Source organism: Coregonus clupeaformis, chromosome 8, assembly GCF_020615455.1.
Source record: "Coregonus clupeaformis isolate EN_2021a chromosome 8, ASM2061545v1, whole genome shotgun sequence".
Lineage (NCBI taxonomy): Eukaryota > Metazoa > Chordata > Actinopteri > Salmoniformes > Salmonidae > Coregonus > Coregonus clupeaformis.
In genome coordinates this window covers 23,678,624-23,704,407 of record NC_059199.1, presented here as the reverse complement: position 1 = coordinate 23,704,407, position 25,784 = coordinate 23,678,624, and the positions used below count along the sequence as shown (strand labels likewise).

Sequence of the window (25,784 nt, the reverse complement as noted above, 5' to 3'; positions counted from 1 at the left end):
TCTACTGGTTAATGTGGTCCTCTGTAGCTCAGCTGGTAGAGCACGGCGCTTGTAACGCCAAGGTAGTGGGTTCGATCCCCGGGACCACCCATACACAAAAATGTATGCACGCATGACTGTAAGTCGCTTTGGATAAAAGCGTCTGCTAAATGGCATATTATTATTATTATTATTCTCCGCTCATGCATAGGCTATAGCCTACTCTATTTAATTGAGACCACACACGCACCTGATCTTGCAGGTATGGCTACTGAACTTGAAGCAGCAAGAACGATGACACTTGCTACGTTTTGCATAGGCTTATGGGATATAGCCTACCTTTTAGGAGGACAATTTACAGGCAGAGACAAATATATGGGTAATTATGAAGAAAATGGTGTAATGTAGGCTCCCCGAAATATGAAATGCGTTAGGAAGAAAAGGGCCTTTCTGACTGCAAGTGCACCAGTATCCCAAAGTATTAAGCAAAAATAAGCATAGAAAACAGAATTGGCATTAATAAATAAAAAAAACAATGTAAGGTTACTATTATATTCTAATTATTTCAGTGACAACCTGGTTGATTAACAATATTGGGTTGTTAACACGTATTTTTTTTATATCAATAAATGTGGGACATAAAAAAGGCAGTGTAGAACATCATTGCCCATCATGCATTGCTCTAATAACTTTCAAAAGATTGTTCGAAGTTTGCCCCCCAAAACCGCAATTTTCTATGAATGAAGTCGCACAGATATTTGCATTTTCCTACGAATTAAATCGTACAAAAATGTGTGTCTTTTCACACTAATTAAGCTACACAGAAATGCACAAAAACGCACAAAATCTGCTGAAATACTTTTTGTACATATTTGCACAAATTGAGTGTGAGGTTGTGTTGAATGAGTTTAGCATGTGATCCAAGACTTGAGGCACATTGAGTGATTGATGGTGTGTGCGCACACATTCATGTGCATTCATGTCGGGCCTGCCTGCGTGAATATGTGTGTTGGCATGAAAGAACTTGCTGATCAGGACCCGTCCTGAAAACTATTACTATCATCAGAGGCACGCTGCAAAACATTGGCTTAACACACTCACCTTGTAACCACAGCAACCCTAGCGACTTCTTTATTTCCAGAAGTTCTTATGAAGTCACCTCCCTCTTTTAGTGTCACCTGTCTTCTTGTGTACTACTGTATTTATTAGAGACCTGAAAATGTGTATTATGACAAGAGCGAATGCAGATAGGAAGAGCTAGCTATATGAAAGGGGAGCACAGATATTGTACATAGACTGATGTAATGTATATGGCCATGGATCTATTGTGCTTCGTCACCCTAGACTCAGGTACCATTTCACTGCTCTCTCACACACCCTTTCATTCAGCAAGGGCATTGACATCACTGTGGTGGAACTCATTCAGTGAAAGGTAAAAAATCCGAAAACTACATCGGGTATTTTCACGTTTTCTCAAAATCAGATTGTCACGTAATCTCTTCCTAAACTCATCTGTATTCCAAAACGTCCATATAAACTAATGATGCTAAAACGCTTAGTAGGTGTCTAAAACATTTACATCCTGCATACTTAGGCTGAATTCCATTTCCACATTCTTCTCCTCTCACACTGTGTTCACACAATCTCTCACTAAACATTATTTAAAAAATTCATGAAGTCAATGCTGAAATACGTGTTCAAGACAAATACAATCCAATTGCATTCCTATTATATGCCTCCATTCCCCTACACTAGACCCCTTCCCATTAGTATTTTCCTTGAATTCCATCACACCCCTTTTACCATCCCCATGATCCCAGTATTCACACAATCTCTTACTGAAATGTTCTCCCTTCTCAAACCTTCCATCTAAATCAATGGTAAAAAGAAACCCCAGGTCAGTACTCACATAGGCGTCAGGGAAAGCCCTGTACTTGGACACCAGGTTCTTCTCAGGCTCTGGACTGAAGTGAGATCCTCCATGGACAGACCCTCCATGGGGGGACCCTATGTTGAACAGTGGTGAGTTCAGGCCTTTGTTACTGAAGTTCCTCTGCAGACCCAGACTGATAGAGCCCGAAGAGCCCATGTTGCCATTTGAACCCATACCACCCAGCCTCTGGCTGAGCTTGGATGGGGAGTCATTAGCATTGGCGAAAGACCTGTGGATGTCCAGAGATGAGCTTGTGGGACTGAGAAGGCCTTCTAGGGTCTCAGAGGTGAAACTAGGGAGTGGAGGGGGCCTGCTCATTCGAGAGTTGGTGTCTGTGTCGTTTCCGGTTAAGGAGTCAGACATCCGGGAGGAGAAACGTTCGTAGCGGAAGGGGGTTGAAGGGTCAGTTCCTGTTCCAGTTCCAACTCCAGATTCAAATCCAAGTCTGCTCCTAGGCCCACCAGCCAGGCCCATACCAGGCCCTGAGCTAATGTGGTCCTGGTTAGGCCCTATGTCCGGTAGGGAGCCCGTACGGAACAGAGAGGGCCGCTGGCCTGGGCTATGGGCCTTGCTGTTCTCCTGTGGTTGATCAATCGATGCTGAACGATAGCTGGAGTAGAGGAGCGAGTTGTCTAGGCGCGAGGGGTTTGGAGACTGGTTGCTGCTTCCTCCATTTAGCAGGGGGGACGGCAAGTGCTCTGGAGAAGAGTCACTGTCCAAGGAGCTCTTCCTCATGACGATGCTGCTAAGAGCCGAGGCTTGGAGAGGGAGGTTGAGGCCTTCACGGTTCCAATGGTGGTCCCCAGCCTGCTGCTCCTGTTGCTGCTGCTGTTGGAGCTTCATCAACTCCAGAGGGGAACGCATCTCCTTGGGGGCACCCCAGTTGAGGCCTAGGTCTGCAGGCAGGTTGTAGCGGCTGTTGGGGCCCTCCAGCAGAGACCCAGGGGGCACCTGGGGAGATTTGATATTGGTGGGGCTGGAGCTGGGGGTGTCCTCCTCGATGGAGGGCAGAGAGGTGAAGATGGAGGGGGCGGTGGTCCCACGCAGCCTCCTCTGCCTCTGGGGAAGGTTAGGGTTCATGCTCTTCAGGGTGTCCACCAGGCTCTCCATGTCGCGGTAATAGGGGGAGCCTGGGTCAGGGGTCACGGGAGAGGAAGAGGGGGAAGGGTCCGAGGAGGAGGGGGAAGGGAGCAGCTCCACACGTGTGGCCTTGTACTGTCCGGAGTAGGAGTCACTGCTGCCTCTGCTGTAGTCCACGTCGTCAATGGTCTGACCTGCCGAGGAGAAGTTTGAGACTGGGAGTGACAACAAGTCACAGCCTGACTTTATCTTCCTTGCCACAGACTCTCCCTCCCTCCCCTCTTGCTCTACCCCCCTCTCTCTCTGTCCTGCAGGTGCAGTGGCTAGCTCCTCCTCCCACTCCTTCCTACTCCCCCTGCCTGTTCCTGTCTCTGGCTCGCTGCTCTCACGGGTCAGCTGAACTTCGCTTCTGTCACTCAGCCAGCGACCGTAGCCGGGGGAACCGGGTGTCTCCGAGGAGAGAGAGGACAAGACAGGTTCTTGGAATGGCGGCCCGGGAGAGGCGAGTTGTTGTGTGTACACAGAGAGGGAGGGGGAGAGGGAGGAGTAGAGTCCATCGTATGCGGACACTCTTGACTCATCTGACTGAGAGTCAGAGCGCCAGGACTCCCCTGTGGGGTCGAAAGTGGTTTGCACCCCCTCGTACCGGTCCCTCCCTTTATATTCTGGTGCGACTGGACCTAGGTCACTTTCAGTTCTATTGGGCTCATTGATAGTGCTTTTACTGTAGTCCACAATGTCTTCATTGTCAGTGACCCGGGAGACTTTGCGGAAGCCCTGTTTTGATTTGTCCATGCCCTTGAGGGTGGGAGAGGGTCTTATAGTGAGAGTGGAACTGTATGATTTCATCTCGCTGTCTGACTCCAGATCAGCCACTATCTGCTGATTTTCTGAATTGGAGCCCTCAGGGTGTTCTAAAGCTGTACTGAGAACAGCTGAAGCATCCAGTGACCTAACAGGTAGGAGACAAACAGACAGAATGACACGTTAATAATTGTCATTGACCAACCATGGAAGTGTGTTAAGGACTGTTTTGTCAAGAGGTGGTGATTATCTATGTGAGCTATGGAAATTATAGAGGTGAACTTTAGGTGTGCAGAATTGAGTGTACTGTAAAGAAATATTAACAGATGCTAGGCTACATGGTTATCAGTTGCATTCACCAGCAGTGTGTCAATGCTGGCCCAAAACTGTACAAATCTTTTTTATGTGTATAGTCCGTACATTAATATTTGACAAATATATATTACACATTCAGTGTGGTGGGACAATTTATATTTTCTTCCTGACAGTCCAACCTAAAACGTATACTGAGGCACAAAAAATGCACACATAACTTCTATAATGTCAACAGCTACAGACTCTTTCTGTGCCTATAGGCCTACACACATTGCAACAATGTTGATTAAACTGAGATTAGCTTGACTTTGCAATAGTCCATGAAGAGTTGATGAAAGCTAAAGGTTACTTTAAGTCAACAGGTTTCAAATGATGCCTTGCCCAACCCACTGTTTTGATACTACTGTAGATTTAACTGTTTGCTAAATCACATTTGAGCTTGAATGTCACAGGTTAACTATCAGACTATCAGGCAATGTTGAAATGACTTTGAAATTAATCACCATTTTTCATCACCTCCAAATGTGCAAAGAACTCCAAACAAAGCGTTACAGGTAAAGTCACTTTTGAATCCCAGTACTATTCCACACGATTCAAATAACCTTTAACAGCTAATTATTGCTATGTTATAGCTCTTTGCATTGGGAGAACTTTCAGGGAGCGAAATTAACCAAAGTGCCCTACCTACTCTTCATGGAAGGGGTGGGTGGTTTCTAGGAGCACTGGAGAAGTTCATAAGATCAAACAATAACACTGTGTTGCGATTACCTTCCCACAAACCTGTTGGTGTACAACCCGAGTTCTCTCATATGCCAAATCAAAACACACAGATACCAGACGTGCATTCCTCATACGTCACTGTTGCATAATTACTATGTTTTGCAGTATGATTAATATGGTATTTTAGCAGCCGCGGTATCACTTCAATTGGATAGTCCATCTGTAGATGCTCTACAGACTAGTCATTAACATTTCAACTAACTATCTACTAACCCTAACCTTAATCTTTATCCTAAACCTAAATCAACCCTACCCTAACCCTAACCCTTATTCTAAACCTAACCGTATCCTTTGCGAGCAGTCGCTTATCAACAGATAGTTTGTTGATAGTATGACCATCTGTAAAGCATCTACAAATGGACTATCTGGACTATCCAAATAAAGTGTGACCGACGCTTTTATCCAAAGAGACTTACAGAAATGTCAGCATTGACAGTGACACATATGTTCGGTATGTGGTCCATGTGGGAATCGAAACTACGACCCTGATGTTGCCAGCACCATGCTCTAACCCAGTGGTTTTTAAACCCCTCCTCGGGACCCCAAGACACCTAACAATTTTGTTGTAGCCCTGAACTAACTCAGTGTTTGTCAATACTGGTCCTGCACATTTTTGTTTTTTTTCCTAGCACTCACACACTTCATTCAACTAATTAACTCCTCATCATGCCTTTGATTTGAATCAGGTGTGTGAGTGCTAGGGCAAAAACAGAAATGTGCATTCATTTGGGTCCCCAGGACCAGGATTTAGAAGCACTGAACTAGCTCACCTGATTCAAGTAGTCAAGGGCTTGATAATGAGTTGACAAGTTGAACCAGGAATGCTAGCTCTGGAATAGTTAAAATACATGGAATGGATTGGGGTCCCTGAGGAGAGGTTAGAAAACCCTGTTCTAACCCACTGAACCATTAGAACCACTGACCACGTTTACCTGTGCACAGTTTTCCAGATAGTAGCTCATATCCCGCTTAAGGTCTTATTTGGAATAAGCTGTTTACATGCACTTTTAATATCCCGCTTATGAGTATCCCTGTATCCATGAATAAACAGAATATGGGTAAAATGGAATAGTAACTGAAATATGGACACTGACTGTAGGCCTATAACCTCTCACATGTAGCTTAATATAATATGAACTCCTGCAGAATTATGCATTTCTTGCAGTGATATTATACAACAAATGTTACTTTTGTCTTGGGAACAGGAGTGGAGAAATATGACTTCTTTCTTTCAGCATCTCTTGAGAAAATGTGAATGCGCGTGTAATGTGTTATCTTTGACACTTATGCAAGCAGACAGTATTTCAACCACATAAAATATGCACCCAAATAAAATATGCACCCAAGACGAACTGACGTCTCATCAGAAATGTGTTTCGTCATTTTCTCATCTTTTCATTTCCTTAAAAACTGTCAAAATGATGACATTTGGACATTTTGGACCAATCTTTCCACTGTTTTGGAGTTATTGCGTTTTCTCCCGGCCCCTAAACGAAACAGACAACTTTACCGGCGCTAACTAGATTACTAATGCATTCATTCTATCGATGTAAGACACTACTGTATTTCGTTTTCTGGGGCAACAAGTTATGACAGAAGGGAAGCTGCATGTATCAAACTATAGTTGACAAACAAATGGCATACCAAATATCAGAAATTATAAGCAGAAAGTTAGGGGTGAAAGTAGCCAGTAGTAAATTATAGTAAGTCCTTTTGTGAGCCGACAACTAATGTTTACCTACAGTAAATGGAGTTAATCTATCCTCACAACTCCTCCCTAATTTCATACTACCACTTTGGAAAACTTTGACAGCACATCACTACAACAATGCCATTCTGTAGCAGTGTATTTCATTTTTCTAAGCTATTTCTTCATCCCACTTCTCTCCAGTGTGTGTCTTGGTAGCCTGCTATGCTACTTCTCCATCCCTCTGTTTCGGCAGGTAACTCAGCGATCACCACACCTGCCCCCCTGGGAAGACAGAAGGGCTTAATAGCTACCACATACCACTGCACCTCTCTGCTGGAACATGAAGCCTTAAAGAGCGACTGCCCCTAAAAAGCAACTTCTCGTTTTTATAAATGGCCTATGTGGCATCGATATAAGTCAAACATTTACTCTAGTGTCAAAATTGAATACAAAGTGTAAATAGGATAATTTTGGTCATAAAGTCAGTCTTGTCCAAAACTAAGATTTGCAAGATGATAAGAACAAAATTGTTTGTCATGGAACAAAAGTTACCGTGACAGTTTTCCGTGGGTTGGGTTTACTTTAATCCTGCCCACATACCCTTAGCTGGCAGTACCCACATAATCATCAATTCCGAGCACAGCTGCACGCGACCGGATCGGCAGTAGTAAATTATAGTAAATTCATTATAGTAGGCTAAATTATTATGGCGGATCAAACTGCGCAGGTAGCCTAGGAAGGATCTTATCGCAGACTACAGGAGACAGAAGAGGGAGCACACCCCCATCCTCATTGAAGGGGGCGGCAGTGGATAGGGTCAAAAGCTTAAAGTTCCTCGGTGTGCATATCACTGAGGACCTAAAATGGTTTCGCCACACCAACATTGTGGTGAAGAAGGTGCAACAGCCCCTCTACAACCTCAGGCGGCTGAAATTTGGCATGGCCCCTAAGACACTTATGAACTTCTACAGATGCACCATTGAGAGCATTCTGTCGGGCTGCGTCACCACTTGCTATGGCAACTGCTCCGCCCTCAACCGCATGACTCTCCAGAGGGTGGTGTGGACAGCCCAACGCATCACAGAGGCCATGCTGCCTGCCCTCCAGGACATCTACAGCACTTCAAAAGAAGGCCAAGAAGATCATTAACGACCTCAGCCACCCAAGCCACGGACTGTTCACTCGGCTACTGTCTGACAGACGTAGACAGTTCAGGTGCATCAGAGCTAAAAAAAAAACACCAGGCCATCAGACTGTTGAACAGCCATCACTAACCGTTTACCAGGTGATGCATACTCACTTACATAAAACTAACACACAAGCTAATCACACACACACACACACACACACCTCATACTTACGAACACGCGCACATTCACACAAACTCACACACACTCACAGCCAACGCTGCTGTCCCATGTTATAGAGACATTCAACCACTGGTCACTTCCCGTTTCACACTGTATTTAAATACTGTATCCCCGACATAGGTTATTCTAATAGTTCTACTACTGTACACTGTTTATACACACTGCATCTATATTTACTGTATATACTGGATTGTTGACATAGCTCACTAACATATCTACTGCTGTACATATCATTCTTAGTTTATCTTGTGTCAATTCCCCCGGTGTATATATGTATAGATTGTATTTTGATACTGCTACAGGGCTATTTGGGTTGTTAATTGGATTTGTCCCTCCGTTCCTGATTTCTTGCCTTTAAAAAAAATAAGTATTTTTGTTTACATTCACTATTTTTTTTTAAACATTTGACTGCATTGTTAGGAGCGAGTAACAGAAGCATTTTGCTGCACTGCTATACCACCCGCTAAACTGTGTATGCAACCAATAAATGATTTGATAATTTGGAACATGTTGCAATGGAAATTTGGGGACCATGAGTTGATGTTATTATTTTTTTTCTAGAACTTGTTTTTTCTCTGTGCTGTCTGAAGGGTAAGGTGGAGGAGGGCTTTGCGGTCTAAAGATGAAAACGAATACCCACACACTCTTTGCATGTTCTTAAATTTGAATAGCAATGCATCAATCACAAAGAGATTTTCTCAGGCTTAACTATTGAAATTCAGCAGCATTCCAACAGCGAAATGTTCTGCAGGCATTTATTTTTCTATGGCAGTATTTGTACCCTGGCAGCACCTGTTGTGGATTGTTTTGTATGTACTACAGTACTTTTGAATTGGGGCCTGCCTGTGTGCCCACACATTCCACATTGTTCTCGCCATTCTCACAGAAACCAGCTCTGGGAACTCATCTGGTTGGTACCACGTGCACAGCTGGTACCAGGTTTACATGCAGAGAGTCAGTGCAACTTTAGATGTGACTTGACAGGTTGACAGGTTCAGAACAGAGCAACACGGTCCACTCGGTTCGTTAGGTTCTTAGTCATGACGACATGTGAAATGACCACCGCTGTAGCTCAACATACTTGGGTCAGGATGTATAGTTCCCATAAGATAATTCATTTTGCTGGCGTTACTGATGTTCTAGATCTGTACATTAAAGACATGCTCCGGTACTTTCCTTCACTCATGCTGCCAAACATGCCCTCGTAAAACGGACTATCCTACCGATCCTTGACTTCGGCGATGTCATTTACAAAATAGCCTCCAACACTCTACTCAGCAAATTGGATGTAGTCTATCACAGTGCCATCCGTTTTGTCTCCAAAGCCCCATATACTACCCACCACTGTGACCTGTGCGCTCTTGTTGGCTGGTCCTCACTACATATTCGTCGCCAAACCCACTGGCTCCAGGCCATCTATAAATCACTGCTAGGCAAATCCCCGCCTTATCTTAGCTCATTGGTCACCATAGCAACACCCACCCGTAGTCTGCGCTCCAGCAGGTATATCTCACTGGTCATCCCCAAAGCCAACACCTCCTTTGGCCGCCATTCCTTCCAGTTCTCTGCTGCCAATGACTGGAACAAATTGCAAAAATCTCTGAAGCTAGAGACACTTATCTCCCTCACTAACTTTAAGCATCAGTTGTCAGAGCACCTTACCGATCACTGCACCTGTACACAGCCCATCTGAAATTAGCCCGCCCAACTACCTCATCCCTATATTGTTATTTATTTTGCTCATTTGTACCCCAGTATCTCTATTTGCACATCATCTCTTGCACATCTATCATTCCAGTGTTAATACTAATTGTAATTATTTTGCACTATAGCCTATTTATTGCCTTACCTCCATAACTTGCTACATTTGCACACACTGTATATATATTTATTTCTGTTGTATTTTTGACTTTGTTTTGTTTTACCCCATATGTAACTCTGTGTTGTTGTTTTTATCGCACTGCTTTGCTTTATCTTGGCCAGGTCGCAGTTGTAAATGAGAACTTGTTCTCAACTGGTTTACCTGGTTAAATAAAGGTGAAATTAAAAAATTAAAAAAACTTTGGTGACTAAGAAAGTATTTTTTAAACCTCCCACTTTGGCCTGGATGTGTCAATGTGAAGTTCACACATGCATAATCTATGAGCGGAATTACTGTCTTACCTCAATTAGCCATTAAATCCCTAGTTTGAAAGCAACTATTTTGAATATTATAGAAAATCTAAGTAGATTCGGTAAACAAAGAATGGACGGCACCAATGACAGCACCAGATGATGACATCAGCAGACATTTGACCCTTCCAATCCAGGGCGGCCTCCGAGTCCGAAACACTTTGTAGGTGATCATTGAGCTCTGTTATTACCATACATGTCATCATCGTCACCTGCTGAGGAGGGCGGAAGGAGAGATACACAATTAAAATCCTGTCAACATAAGGCCACCTGTTTTCGTTCCAGTTGTCATTCTATGCAGTGCTGTCATTGCTCCAGTTTCCACCCCACCCACAATACGATAGCCATGTAAATGTCTGCCTCAGGACAGATAAGGCTTATTCCTTAGTTTAGCTTTCACCTAGCATTAACATGCCTGTCCATCAGAGCTCCCATCTCATAAAAGAGGAGGTAGACATTTATCTATGACAGGACTTCCTAATTCATACAATAGATGTTGTTGGACAGAGTGCCGTGTACCTGATTGAAGCTGAGGCTAGCGAACCATTTTGTGTCCTGTGTGACTTTCTAGAAACTGCCCACATTCACACAACCTGATTCTTTCTATTTCCCCCCTCACATATAGAGACATCTCTTAGTGATATTGTAATAATCTTGACTTTACTATATGTATTTGCCGCCATCTTCTGGGGCAGCAGGAAACAACAGCTGATATTGGGAAAGAAAAGAACAAATGGACAACACTGTACTGTCTGTTTTCATGTTTTCAGATGAACTGTAAACAGTGTGGCTTGGCTATATACATTTTACTGTGTGGGTCCACTGGGTTCTTTACTGTGTTCCATGAAAAAGGGCTAGGTCCAAGATTCCCATGATCAGATAACACATGGCATGCAAAAGGCCTGCCAATCAGGCAAACAATGTAAGGCTGTGCCTGCGTTCTATGAGAAACAATTTACATAGATACACTATCTTAAAGAATGAAAGCCATAGGCTACATTCTTATGGCTTTCATTCTTGGCTACACAAACATTTTTACATTTTAGTCATTTAGAAGACGCTCTTATCCAGAGCAACTTACAGTTAGTGAATACATTTTTTATTTTTTTTATTTTTTATACTGGTCCCCCGTGGGAATCGAACCCACAACCCTGGCGTTGCAAACGCCATGCTCTATCAACTGAGCTACATCCCTGCCGGCCATTCCCTCCCCTACCCTGGACGACGCTGGGCCAATTGTGCGCCGCCCATGAGTCTCCCGGTTGCGGCCGGCTGCGACAGAGCCTAGATTCGAACCAGGATCTCTAGTGGCACAGTTAGCACTGCGATGCAGTGCCTTAGACCACTGCGCCACTCAGGAGTGTCGCATGCGCACTCAAGAGTGTCGCATGCGCACACACAAACACACACGCACAGCCATGAATGTTCAGGTGTCGACAGCAGGTGTACCACAGTATGTGCCAATTATGTTTTATGCCCACAGTGTTTTCATAGGCAAAGCATTATCCATCAACAGGTGTATCTCGGGTCTACCATCGAAGACAAACAAGCCATTGGACTAGAAGTCAAGTTCATTTACTAGGACTCCTCACATACCATCCCACTGAGAGGGTGCAGAGAGGACCACAGGTATGTGGTCGGATGGGTGAGGCTAATCACCACTTCTACAGTCTGGCTTTGAGACTTTCACATTATGTGATCCACCAGGAAACTGGCCAATTCAACAACAAAAAAAGGATGCCATTGCAATAAAAATAATTCCACAAATAATATTAAAAGGTGACAGAAAAAATAAATGCCTGGGTAAATGTAGAATGAATGCCACTCTACTGGTTAATATTCTAGTTGTATCACCTGAGAATTTACAACGTTATGTTTATAGTTCAGATGGCTGTTACTCAGATCCACGTCATGTATCAGAACACTGAAGTAGACTGTCTGTACTGTACATAGTAGGGGGGGGTAAGTGCTATACAAATCAAATTAATTATTATAGCTAGTTACCCTAAATCACAACATTATGAGATAATAACAGTCTATGCATTTCCAATAAACAACATTCCAGACATATTGCATAGAGAATGGACATCAACAATTTCCCCTCTAGTCCACCTACACCCAAACCATACTCATACAATTTACTGCGCAGCACACACATTAGAGCAATTAGCTATAGTCCTATTGTTGTTGAGTCCCCACATTCTCTCGCACTCACAGACACACATGTGCAATCTGCACACACACTCACTAATTTAGCATAGAAAGATCACATAAAACTTAATCACCTCCACTTCAAAACACACTCGTCAAGAAAAGTAGGAAATCAGAGTAAGGATATCAGATGAAATGTCATCCCTTACCCTTCTTGCTGGCTGAGGAAGTTGACTCTGTTCCTCAGTGAGATGAGAAGTGTGTCTGCAGTGACTGACGGCTTCACTCCCACCTGCTCTGGCTCTGCACCGGGTCTCTCTGTGTCCTCAGTGGCAAGACCGTTGGCTCTCTTCTGAAGTCTGTCGAGGATTGTGTCTCTTGTGACTGGAGGATTCACTGCCACCTGCTCTGGCACTGGCTCTGCACTGGCTATGTCTGTGTCCTGCGTGACAATGCTGTCTATCCACTCAGTACTGAGTGTCCCTTTGTGTTCTCTCTTTACAGTGTATGTTTTGGACTCTGTGTCTGTCGCTGTCTCTTCTCTGTCAAGTGTGAATGTGTTCTCACCATCTGTACTGAGTGTGCTAGTGGTATTTACTTTCGCTTTCTGGTCAGTGAAAAAGGATGTGTTCGGGGTGCTCGGTGCACCTGTGTCCTCAATAGTACGAGTGACTAAGTCCACTTTCTCTGCTGTGTGTGTGTCTAAAATGCTCTCCTCTCTGTCTGTGGTGTGTGTGAGTGTGTTATGTGTTGTGAGTGTGTCCTCTCTCTCTCTGTTGTCAATGGCAGTGTGTTTATTCTCTGCGCTGCGGGACTCGTCCACCACCTCTTGTGGCTCTTCCTTGCCTGGGGTCTGTGTGAGTGTATGTGTATCAGCGCGGGCCTCTGTTCCCAGATAAGCGTGTGTAACCGCACTCCGGATATTCCATGACCCCTCCTTCTCCTCTCCATGATGCTCTGTGGTGGAAGGCAGGGCTGGCGACTCACATTCCATGAGTGTGTGCAACTGCTGAACCGGTAGGGCTGGTTCCACCCCATCCTCCCACTCTTCTTTTACCAGTGACCAGACTTCTCTCGTTTCTCTCTCCTCCACCTGCACCAGCCTCTCTGCATCACTGTCTTCTGGGGACTCAATGTTTCTCTTCTCCTCTTGGTGGACTTCATTCTCTTGACCTCTATCCTTCGTTTCTAACATTTCTTCCGTTTCTTTCAGTGACTCCACACTCCACCCCACTTCAATGGTTTCATTCCCATTCCTCCATTGTTTGCCCATTCCTTTCATTTCCTCTGCTTTTACCTCTTCAACTCCACTCTTCTCCATGTAATCTTCCAGGATGCTGTAATGGACGACTGGTATAGTGACTTCCATGGCACTGCTGTTCTCTGGTATGATCACATAATGTGAGCTTGCCCTGACAACTTCTGCATCACAGGGCATATGTTCCGTAATCTGTCCATTAGAAGAATCTATGCTGTTGGCCTCTTCCATCATCTCCACCTCTGCTTCTTGAACTTTCTCAGTAGCCAATGTGGACACATCATTTGATCTTTCCCTGACAATGTCTGCACCACAGGACATCATATTCTCCTCAATATGTCCATTTTCCTCTTCCATAAACTCTACTTCGGCTTCTTGACCTGTCTCAGTAGCCATTGTTTCAGCTATTGTTGAGGAGCCGGAAGCATCAATGGAGAAGGTAGATTCAAGAGAACTGGAATTCTTAGTGCTTGGATGGCTAACGCTAACAATGTTAGAAATGAGGTTGACATTGTCTGAGAGAATGTGATCAGAGCTGTCAAAGTTCATATCAGAATGAGGAAGGACGAGTTCTGTGTTTCCAGTGTCCTCAGTATCAAGGTGAACTGGAAGAGCTGAGGACAAAGGCTCCGACTTATCATCAAGGTTTGGTCGAGTGTTGCAGTCTGGTCGGAGCAGATCAGAGTCAGTGTCCGTAACATAGACTGGTTTATCAAGGTTGGGGTCAGAAATGGAGGACACCTGGTCAGAAGGAAAACTTTCAGGGAAAAGAGAGTCATAGAGAGATGCATGTGTGTCACTAGAGCCTGTATCAGGGATAGAGATATCAATATTTGGGAGAGATGGGTCTGAGGTGGGAAGTTCAGGCTCCAAGTCATCCATTTCCATTGGCTCCATTGTTGGCAGTGTAGGCTCAGAGCACAGAGAGGCAAAAGCCTCCGGCTCAGTGAGGGAGATATCTGTGTTAGGGTGGGAGGTGTCTATTTGAGGAACAGGGGGATCCTTGTTTTCAAGAGAAGTGTCCATATTAGTAGGTGTCCATCGAGTGTCCATCATAACGTCAGATGTCTCAACGTCTGGGTCAGACGTGTAACTACTGATAGCAGATGCGGTGTGGTCAGATATGTGATGTGAGGGAAACATTTCAGGAAAAAGAGATACGTAAAGATCTTCGAATACTGGTTCAGAGTCAGTATCAGTAACAGTGAGGTTAGTATTAGGGGAAGCAGTGGTGTCTGTGTCAGAATGGCTGGTATCCATTTTGGAAACTGCAGTGGCAGGTATATCCATGTCGGGGACAGGGGCATCAGTGGCAGACTGTAATGGAGTTGATTGGGTGGGGTCACTGACACTAGCTTCAGTGTGATCAATGGCAGTTTCAGACTCCTGTTTAACTGATTCAGGTAAAATGGGACTTGGTGAGTCAAAGGGGTTATCCAAGGTCAGGTGTGGGTCAGTTTCATAATTCATCATGGTTAGGTTGGTGTCAAGACGTCCCTCAGTAGAGTCAGGGTCTGATATGGCAGAGGTGAAACTTTGAGGAAATAGCGAGTCATACAGAGTTCCATATACCTCTGTATTGGCAGAGGAAGTGTCAGTGTTGGGGACAGTGTTGTCACTGCTGGTAATGGAGTTGACAGTCTTTGCAATGGAGGCTAGCATTTCAGGTATAGATTTGTCAGTGCTTGGAACAGGGATGACCATTTCAGCGAGAGAGGGGCCAGGATCAGGAATACCGGTCCTGATCTCTTCAGAGGTGACAGTTTCAGGCATAGGCCTAGATGTATCAGTGGTAGAGACAGAAGTGTCATTGATGGAGTTTGTGTCCATGTCAGTAACAGAGTTGACAGTGATAAGACCAGAAGTGACGGTGATGAGAATAGGTGTCTCCGTGTTGTCAGCCAAAGTATCAGGGTTGAGAGCAAAGGTCTCGGTTTTAACTTCAGGGACAGTTATATCTGTTTCAGTAACAGTGGTTTCTCTATTGGGGTCCAAGGCAATAGGAGAGGGATCAGTATTAGGGGTAACAGTGTTGATATTTTCAGCAACAATAGGTTGGCCAATGGAGAGGGTAACATCAGAGGCCTCAGCTTTGCTAAGTGAGAGTTCCGTAACAGGAAGGACAGGATCAGAAATACCACTATTCACAGGGTTAGAACTTGGTAAGGGGGAGAGGGAAATTTCATCTCTCTGGTTTGAGGTGTAAACTGTAGTAGGAGCGCTGTGGGGGGGAAAGGATGTAGGTGGGCTAGATGGGTAGCAGGGGGGTAGGCTAGATGGATAGGACGGTGGAGGTGGGCTAGATGGGTGGCAGGAGGGTGGGCTAGATGGGTAGCAGGGGGGTGGGCTAGATGGATTGGATGGTGGAGGTGGGATAGGTGGGAAAGAAGGAGGAGTTGGGTTAAAGCTATCAACATCCATTGGAGAAGTTGTGTCAGTATGGTCTGTTGAGGCATAAGGGTTTTCACACTGAACATCCGGGCTCTCCTCTTCCTGTGAGGTCTCGTCCCACTCCATCTCAGGGATAGCTAAAGGTGCTTTTCCTGTAGCCCGACCCACTTCAAGAGGAATAATGTTATCCATCTGGGAATTTGATTGGTTGGTGGCAGTCTTAGGACTGTCCATCGGGGGCTCCTGGGCCTGCAATTTGTTGGGGACAGTGGGAGGAGGATAAGAGGTGACCAGTGTCTTAGTGTTTAGGTCAGGCTGAGACATAGCGAACCTTACCCTCTTGTTCAGAGTGCCACCTTGGCCGATGTCCCAGAGGCTGAGGTCCAGAGGCTCCTCCTCCTCTTGCCCTTTGACCTCTGGCTCAGGGCTGTGGAGGACCATTATGCTCTGGGAGAGATCCCCGTCACTCTTTTTCCTCCTCCTCTTCAAGCCGAATGTGAACGTTCCGAACCTCTTGGGCTTGGCACGGAGGTCCATCTCTGAGTAGCTGAGGTCCTTGGCCTGTTTGCGAGCGATAGATGGAAAGGCAGAGGGAGGTATAGTGAGTGAGAGAGGGGAAGGGGGAGGGAGAGGGGGGACAATGTGCTAAAAGAGAGAGATTGGGGAGAGAAAAGAGAGAGAGCATTATTTCTTAGCTTTGAAATTAACATTTCATACTTTTTTTAGAGAGACAATAATCTCACTGCATCATTCACATAAGAATAATGTCTTGAATTCATAAGAACCAAACCCCAGTTACACAGAGCTTGCAATGCTCCACTGACAACAAAAGGCATTAATCACTGGTATGTATAGAACGGAAGTTATAGAATGCTGCCAGTGTTTGTTCATCTGAGTAAATCTGCATACGCTTCAGTGAAAGGAGCAGGGAGACACCCTGCCTTCATTCCAAGGATTACTGCACATAGTACTCCACCCTTTGTTTGAGCAACACCAGATGCAGAGGAGATACTAAAATCTATAAGTCTAATGTGGTAGTGGTAATAGGAGAAGGATTTAGTAGTGTGAGTCAAATACACTTTCACTGTAGGAGGGCCAGTGAAAGTGTTCGGTAGCTAATAATACAAACCACATATCCTATCTGCCTGTATATATGAAATCCTTTTCCAATGGCTATGTTTGATAAGACATGGTTGAAATGTTATTGTGGTAAGCGTTTTGTTGTTGAATATTGGTGACAATGGAACGCAAAGCTGTCCATCAGGAAGTTTGACAGATTTGAATCTGGGGAGAGTTGAAAATAATTCCTCTTCCAATGAAACGTAGAAGACCACAATAGCAGTGAAAACTGAGTCGATCTACAGTATATGGATGGAGCAACTCCAATATATATAAAAAAACATTTCATGAAATTATAAGATAGTTTGACAACCCTGTTTGCAAGCTTAAATTATATCAAACTCAACCGTTTATCTTTTCCAATGATGAAGAAACTGATGATGGTAGGGTGGGGTATACAAAACAGGTCAACTTTGAGCACATCTATCTCCTAAATGTTTTGACATTCAGGTCCAAAAAGTCACTTTCTGACCACTTCCACCATGGGCAAATATGTATATTGGCTTGGCGGGGTGGGAAACATGGTTTCATGGTGGGGAGGGAGGATGCGGGCGGGTGGATGGGGACTGAGGGGGGTGAATACGTTTTCAAAATATTACAAAACTGTTGATACTGTTCTTTATCTTTGTATGCATTTCTTTATATATTTTTTTGGGCAGCCCACAGGTACAAGAAAATATAAAATATGACATGCAAATTTGTTATCTGAATTATCTGAAAAAATAAACGAAAAAAAATGGGATACGGTCAAAAAGTTATTTGAAATCAAATGGAACGACCCATTTCAAAGATTGGTATAGCCACAGGCACTTTTTACATTTACGTAATTTAGCAGACACTCTTATCCAGAGTGACTTACAGTTAGTGAGTGCATATATATATCTAATTTTTTTTTAGTATATATTATTTTTATTTATTTATTTTTTTCATACCCCCCGTGGGAATCGAACCCACAACCCTGGCGTTGCAAACACCATGCTCTACCAACTGAGCTACATCCCTGCCGGCCATTCCCTCCCCTACCCTGGACGATGCTGGGCCAATTGTGCGCCGCCCCATGTGTCTCCCGGTCGCGGCCGGCTACGACAGAGCCTGGATTCAAACCAGGATCTCTAATGGCACAGCTAGCACTGCGATGCAGTGCCTTAGACCACTGCGCCACTCGGGAGGCTTTTAAGGGCCAATCCGCAGCTGAAATAATAAGAAAGTGGTCTCCCGCCTCTGTTTTGGTAAAAAGCTGAGGGATGGGCCTGGAGAAATGTAACCACTCTCAAATTTATAGAGAGCTACAGTATGCATGCAAGGACTGACCATCCATGATATCAAAACTATAGTTATATCCAAGTTGAGGCTACTCCGTTTTTTTTAAACATTTGCAATTGGGTTCTGACAGTTGAACTAAGCTCATGAGGCATATATATATATATAAGTTATATTCTTCAAAGGGGCAGTGTAATTAAAAATGTGTTTTTCCTGTTTTTTGTAATTATATTTCCAGACTATGAGGTTGAAATAACACTCTGAAATTGTGAAAATTATTATTTGTATTTGCATTTATTAGGGATCCCCATTAGCTGCTGCCAAGGCAGCAGCTACTCTTCCTAGGGTCCAAACACATTAAGGCACTTACATCACAAGTAAACCAGACGATAAAACAGTACATCATATAACATTATTACACCACTACATATCTGCAACACAAAATGTATAATACCACCATATGATGTGGATTTTTACATTAATATGGATTTTTATCTCTGTTGCTAGGCAAGAACTGAATTGGTTCCTCTCACTGGGTTTGTGTGTGTGTGAAAGGGGTATCTGACCTGTGTTTGGGTCAAATTCTACAGTTGTCTTATCTTATCAGTGACTGAAACCAGACTGTGACCCGTGGCTCTCCTTAGGCATATCCCCGGAACGAGCCAGGGTTGAACAGAGTTCAGGCTAAACCCTTTGTCTCTCCTTGGGCATCTTCTTGATTAATTACAGCAAGAAGGGGTGGGAGAGAGGGGTTGGGCTTGGGTATGTTTGAGAGATTGATTGTGGACCTGCCATGTCCAACAATCAATCTCCAGTTCAAGCCAGGGTGAGCCAGGGTTGAACAGAGTTCAAACTGAACATGATTATTTTTACATGACAGGGCTGTTCATACATAGAAGGAGGGGAAGTCAGATTTCGCCACTATCATAGACTAAGGAAGTGGGCAGAGCGGTCAAGAGGGGGAAACTGGAGACAGTGGTGGGGGAACCCAAGAGGGAGGGGTTAAGCTAAAATGTATGTAAAATGACTTTATAAACTGAGAGCTGGGAGGTGGAAGGGAGATGCTTTACAAACCACCTGGGCTCTATTGCTTATGTAATAAAGTATATCGTAATTCTAGAAAAACTCTGAAATACTTGGTTCTTTGATCAGTATAAGGACGAACTTGCCACAACATAATTGGCAACCCAGATGGGACTGGAAAAAGAGACCATGGGGTACTGCGCTATTTGGAAGTAGGCTGAACGAATCACACACAACAGTGGCCGCTGTAACAAAAGGTAAGCAACGTTCCTACTTTTAACATAGACATTTTGTGATTCGCTCAGCTGATTCTGAATGTCTGGTACCGGGTCTCTCCTGTATTAAGGGCTAAATTTAGGAAAAGTACAGAGTTTTTGTTGGAATGAGAAATAAGCATGCATGCAATGTTGATTATTGACTTTTGTATATGAGTTACTTACTGTGGGTACCGCTCCAGCGGGTGAGTCTATCTTAATTCTACAAAAACTCTTAAATACTTTGGTTCTTTGATCAGTATAAGGACGAACTTGCCACAACACATACAACAATATTACAATGTGTGTAGAGTGTGTGTGCTAGCGTGTGTGCGTATGCGTGTCTGTTGCTGTGTGTGTGTGTGTATACAGTTGAAGTCGGAAGTTTACATACACTTGGGTTGGAGTCATTAAAACTCGATTTTCAACCACTCCACAAATGACTTGTTAACAAACTATCGTTTTGCCAAGTCGGTTAGGACATCTACTTTGTGAATGACACAAGTAATTATTCCAACAATTGTTTACAGACAGATTATTTAACTTATAAATTACTGTATCACAAGTCCAGTGGGTCAGAAGTTTACATACACTAAGTTGACTGTGCCTTTAAACAGCTTGGAAAATTCCAGAAAATGATGTCATGGCTTTAGAAGCTTCTGATAGGCTAATTGACATCATTTGAGTCAATTGGAGGTGTACCTGTGGATGTATTTCAAGGCCTACCTTCAAACTCAGTGCCTCTATGCTTGACATCATGGGAAAATCAAAAGAAATCAGCCAAGACCTCAGAAAAAAATTGTAGACCTCCACAAGTCTGGTTCATCATTGGGAGCAATTTCCAAACGCCTGAAAGTACCGCGTTCATCTGTACAAACAATAATACGGAAGTATAAACACCATGGGACCACGGAGCCGTCATACGGAGCCACGGAGCCGCTCAGGAAGGAGACGCGTTCTGTCTCCTAGAGTTGAACGTACTTTGGTGCGAAAAGTGCAAATCAATCCCAGAACAACAGCAAAGGACCTTGTGAAGATGCTGGAGGAAACAGGTACAAACGTATCTATATCCACAGTAAAACAAGTCCTATATCAACATAACCTGAAAGGCCGCTCAGCAAGGAAGAAGCCACTGCTCCAAAACTGCCATAAAAAAGACAGACTACGGTTTGCAACTGCACATGGGGACAAAGATCGTACTTTTTGGAGAAATGTCCTCTGGTCTGATGAAACAAAAATATAACTGTTTAGCCATAATGACCATCGTTATGTTTGGAGGAAAAAGGGGGGACTTGCAAGCTGAAGAACACCATCCCAACCATGAAGCACGGGGGCGGCAGCATCATGCTGTGGGGGTGCTTTGCTGCAGGAGGGACTGGTGCACTTCACAAAATAGATGGCATCATGAGGAAGGAAAATGATGTGGATATATTGAAGCAACATCTCAAGACATCAGTCAGGAAGTTAAAGCTTGGTCACAAATGGGTCTTCCAAATGGACAATGACCCCAAGCATATTTCCAAAGTTGTGGCAAAATGGCTTAAGGACAACAAAGTCAAGGTATTGGAGTGGCCATCACAAAGCCCTGACCTCAATCCTATAGAACATTTGTGGGCAGAACTGAAAAAGCATGTGCGAGCAAGGAGGCCTACAAACCTGACTCAGTTACACCAGCTCTGTCAGGAGGAATGGGCCAAAATTCACCCAACTTATTGTGGGAAGCTTGTGGAAGGCTACCCGAAACGTTTGACCCAAGTTAAACAATTTAAAGGCAATGCTACCAAATACTAATTGAGTGTATGTAAACTTCTGACCCACTGGGAATGTGTGAAATAAATAAAAGCTGAAATAAATCTCTCTCTACTATTATTCTAACATTTCACATTCTTAAAATACATTTACATTTACATTTTAGTCATTTAGCAGACGCTCTTATCCAGAGCGACTTACAGGAGCAATTAGGGTTAAGTGCCTTGCTCAAGGGCACATTTACCCCATTTAGCAGACACTCTTATCCAGAGTGACTTACAAATTGGTGCATTCACCCTATAGCTAGTGGGATAACCACTTTACAATTTTATTTTTATTTTATTTTCTCTTTTTATTTTTTTATTTTTTTTTGGGGGGGGTGGGTTGGGGTACAGGGGTAGAAGGATTACATTATCCTATCCCAGGTATTCCTTAAAGAGGTGGGGGTTTCAAATGTCTCCGGAAGGTGGTGAGTGACTCCGCTGTCCTGGCGTCGTGAGGGAGCTTGTTCCACCATTGGGGTGCCAGAGCAGCGAACAGTTATGACTGGGCTGAGCGGGAGCTATGCTTCCGCAGAGGAAGGGGAGCCAGCAGGCCAGAGGTGGATGAACGCAATGCCCTCGTTTGGGTGTAGGGACTGATCAGAGCCTGAAGGTACGCGGTGCCGGTTCCCTCACTGCTCCATAAGCAAGCACCATGGTCTTGTAACGGATGCGAGCTTCAACTGGAAGCCAGTGGAGTGTGCGGAGGAGGGGGGTGACGTGAGAGAACTTGGGAAGGTTGAACACCAGACGGGCGGCGGCGGCATTCAGTGATCCTTACTGACCTAAGACAGGGAATTATTTACTAGGATTAAATGTCAAGTGAAATTGTGAAAAACTGAGTTTAAATGTATTTGGCTAAGGTGTATGTAAACTTCCGACTTCAACTGTATCTCTTCACATTCCCAGCTGTTCCATTTATTTTCATCAGTTTTTTAAATCTGATACTACTGCTTGCATCAGTTACCTGATGTGGAATAGAGTTCCATGTAGTCACGGCTCTATGTAGTACTGTGTGCCTCCCATAGTAGGTTCTTGACTTGGGGATTGTGAAGAGACCTCTGGTGTTGTCTTGTGGGGTATGCATGGGTCTCTGAGCTGTGTGCCAGTAGTTTAAACAGACACTTCGGTGCATTCACATGTCAACACTTCTTACAAAAACAAGTATTGATGAAGTCAATCTCTCCTCCACTTTGAGCCATGAGAACTTTACATGCATATTATTAATGTTAGCTCTCTGTGTACATTTAAAGGCCAGCAGTGCTGCCCTGTTCTGAGCCAATTGTAATTTTCCGAGGTCCCTCTTTGTGGTACTTGACCACACAACTGAACAGTAGTCCAGGTGCGACAGGATCTGCCTTGTTGATAGTGTTGTTAAGAAGCCAGAGCAGTGCTTTATTATGGATAGACTTCTCCCCATCATGTTTTTACCTTGACAGTTTACAATCCAGGGTTACTCCAAGCAGTTTAGTCACCTCAACTTGCTCAATTTCCACATTATTAATTACAAGATCTAGGATTAGGATTTAGTGAATGATTTGTCCCAAATACAATGCTTATAGTTTTTGAAATATTTAGGATTAACTTATTCCTTGCCACCCATTCTGAAACTAACTGCAGCTCTTTGTTAAGTGTTGCAGTGATTTCACACTCTGTAGTAGCTGATGTGTATAGTGTTGAGTCATCCGCATACACACTCTGGCTTTACTCAAAGCCAGTGGCATGTCATTAGTAAAGATTGAAAAAGGTAGACAGCTGCTCTGGGGAATTCCTGATTCTACCTGGATTATGTTGGAGAGGCTTCCATTAAATAACTCCCTCTGTGTTCTGTTAGACAGGTCATTCTTTATCCACAATATAGCAGGGGGTGTAAAACCATAACACATACGTTTTTCCAGCAGCAGACTATGATCAATAATGTAAAAAGCCGCACTGAAGTCTAACAAAACAGCTCCCACAATCTTTTTTCATCAATTTCTCTCAGCCAATCATAAGTCATTTGTGTAAGTGTCGTCCTTGTTGAATGTTCCTCCCCATAAGTGTGCTGAAAGTCTGTTGTCAATTTGTTTACAGTAAAATAGCACTGTATCTGGTCAAACACAATTTTCTCCAAAAGTTTACTATGGGTTGGTAAGAGGCTGATTGGTCAGCTATTTGAGCCAGTAAAGGGGGCTTTACTACTCTTGGGTAGCGGAATGACTTTTGCTTCCCTCCAGGCCTGAGGTGTCAAAGTGCGACGTGAATGCGGTAGGCGAAGTCAAACGCAGGACACCGAGCTACTGGAAACATACTTTTACTAACAAAGTAACCAGAGTACAAAACAACCTCCAAACAGGGAGGAGAAATACCCGCACAATAGCAACTGCCGAAAATGACGAGAACAATCACACACAACACACAATGAACGACAGAGGGTTATAGGGAATACAATACAACATAATAGGAAACAGGTGTACACAATCAAGACAAAACAAGTCAAACACAGAAACATAGATCGGTATCAGCTAGTACTCCTGGGACGACGAACGCCGAAGCCTGCCCGAGCAAGGAGGAGGAGCAGCCTCGGCTATATCCCGACCACTCCTCTTGCCGGTCCTGGCAATATGACCTCAGAAACCTACCCACATCCTGGTTCACTCTCTCCACCTGCCCATTACTCTTGGGGTGAAAACCTGAGGTAAGGCTAATCGAGACCCCCATACGTTCCATAAACGCCCTCCAGACTCTAGAGGTGAACTGGGGACCCCGATCAGACACTATATCCTCAGGCACCCCATAGTGCCGGAAGACGTGTGTAAACAGGGCCTCAGCAGTTTGTAGGGCAGTAGGGAGACCTGGCAGGGGAATGAGATGGCAGGCTTTAGAAAACCGATCCACAACGACTAAGATCGTAGTGTTCCCCTGGGAGTGGGGAAGGTCCGTTACAAAATCCACCGATAGGTGAGACCACGGCCGTTGTGGAACGGGTAGGGGTTGTAACTTCCCCCTGGGCAAGTGTCTAGGCGCCTTACACTGGGCGCACACCGAGCAGGAGGAAACATAAACCCTCACGTCCTCCGCTAAAGTAGGCCACAAGTACTTCCCACTAAGGCAGTGCACTGTCCGACCAATACCCGGATGACCAGAGGAGGGTGACGTGTGAGCCCAGTATATCAAACGATCGCGAACCTCGAGCGGCACGTACTTCCGACCCTCTGGACACTGTGGAGGAGTAGGATCGGAACATAACGCCCACTCGATTTCCGCATCAACCTCCCACACCACCGGAGCCACCAGACAAGACTCCGGGAGTATGGGAGTGGGCTCAATGGACCTCTCCTCTGTGTCATATAGTCGGGACAGGGCGTCTGCCTTAGCGTTCTGGGACCCTGGTCTATAGGTGAGCTTAAATCAAAAGCGGGATAAAAACATAGCCCACCTTGCCTGGCGAGGGTTCAGCCTCCTCGCTGCCCGAATGTACTCCAGGTTACGATGGTCAGTCAGAATGAGAAAAGGGTGTTTAGCCCCCTCAAGCCAATGTCTCCACACCTTCAGGGCTTGAACCACAGCTAGCAGCTCCCTGTACCCCACGTCATAATTGCGCTCCGCCGGACTGAGCTTCTTAGAATAGAAAGCACAGGGGCAGAGTTTAGGTGGCGTACCCGAGCGCTGAGACAGCACAGCGCCGATCCCAGCCTCGGAAGCGTCCACCTCCACCTGGAATGCCAAAGAGGGATCCGGATGCGCCAGCACCGGAGCCGAGGTAAACAGGTCCTTTAGACGTTTAAACGCCCTGTCCGCCTCAGCCGACCACTGCAGGCGCACCGAACCCCCCTTTAGCAGAGAGGTAATGGGAGCTGCTACCTGTCCAAAGCCCCGGATAAACCTCCGGTAGTAATTGGCAAAACCCAAGAAGCGCTGCACCTCCTTTACCGTGGTGGGAGTCTGCCAATTACGCACGGCAGAAACGCGGTCAATCTCCATCTCTACCCCTGACGCGGACAACCGATGTCCCAGGAAGGAGATGGACTCCTGGAAGAACAGACATTTCTCCGCCTTCGCATACAGGTCATGCTCCAACAGTCTACCAAGCACTCGACGCACCAGGGACACATGCTCGGCTCGTGTAGCAGAGTATATTAGAATGTCATCACCCTGTCCATGCAAGTCCCGGAAAATCTTGTCCACAAATGATTGGAAGACTGAAGGAGCATTCATTAAACCGTATGGCATGACGAGGTACTCATAGTGACCCGAGGTGGTACTGAATGCTGTCTTCCACTCATCTCCCTCCTAATGCGCACCAGGTTGTACGCGCTCCTGAGATCCAATTTTGTGAAGAATCGCGCCCCGTGTAATGACTCCGTCATACTAGCAATCAGAGGGAGAGGATAGCTGTATTTGATTGTGATCTGATTGATATCATGGTAATCAAT

General features: G+C 44.8%; 1 protein-coding gene across 1 annotated transcript in view; it reads right to left on the bottom strand.

The window, feature by feature from the left end:
* The window catches only part of LOC123491367 (beta/gamma crystallin domain-containing protein 1-like), a 51,437-nt gene extending 37,018 nt beyond the window's left edge, over positions 1–14,419 (bottom strand). The window contains exons 1-2 of the mRNA XM_045221871.1: positions 12,484–14,419; positions 1,889–3,944 (exon numbers count right to left, since the gene is read on the bottom strand). Coding sequence (XP_045077806.1) covers positions 1,889–3,944; positions 12,484–14,414 — 3,987 coding nt within the window. The 5' untranslated portion in view covers positions 14,415–14,419. The remainder of the gene's footprint in view (positions 1–1,888; positions 3,945–12,483) is intronic.
* Between the last annotated feature and the right edge of the window lie 11,365 nt (positions 14,420–25,784).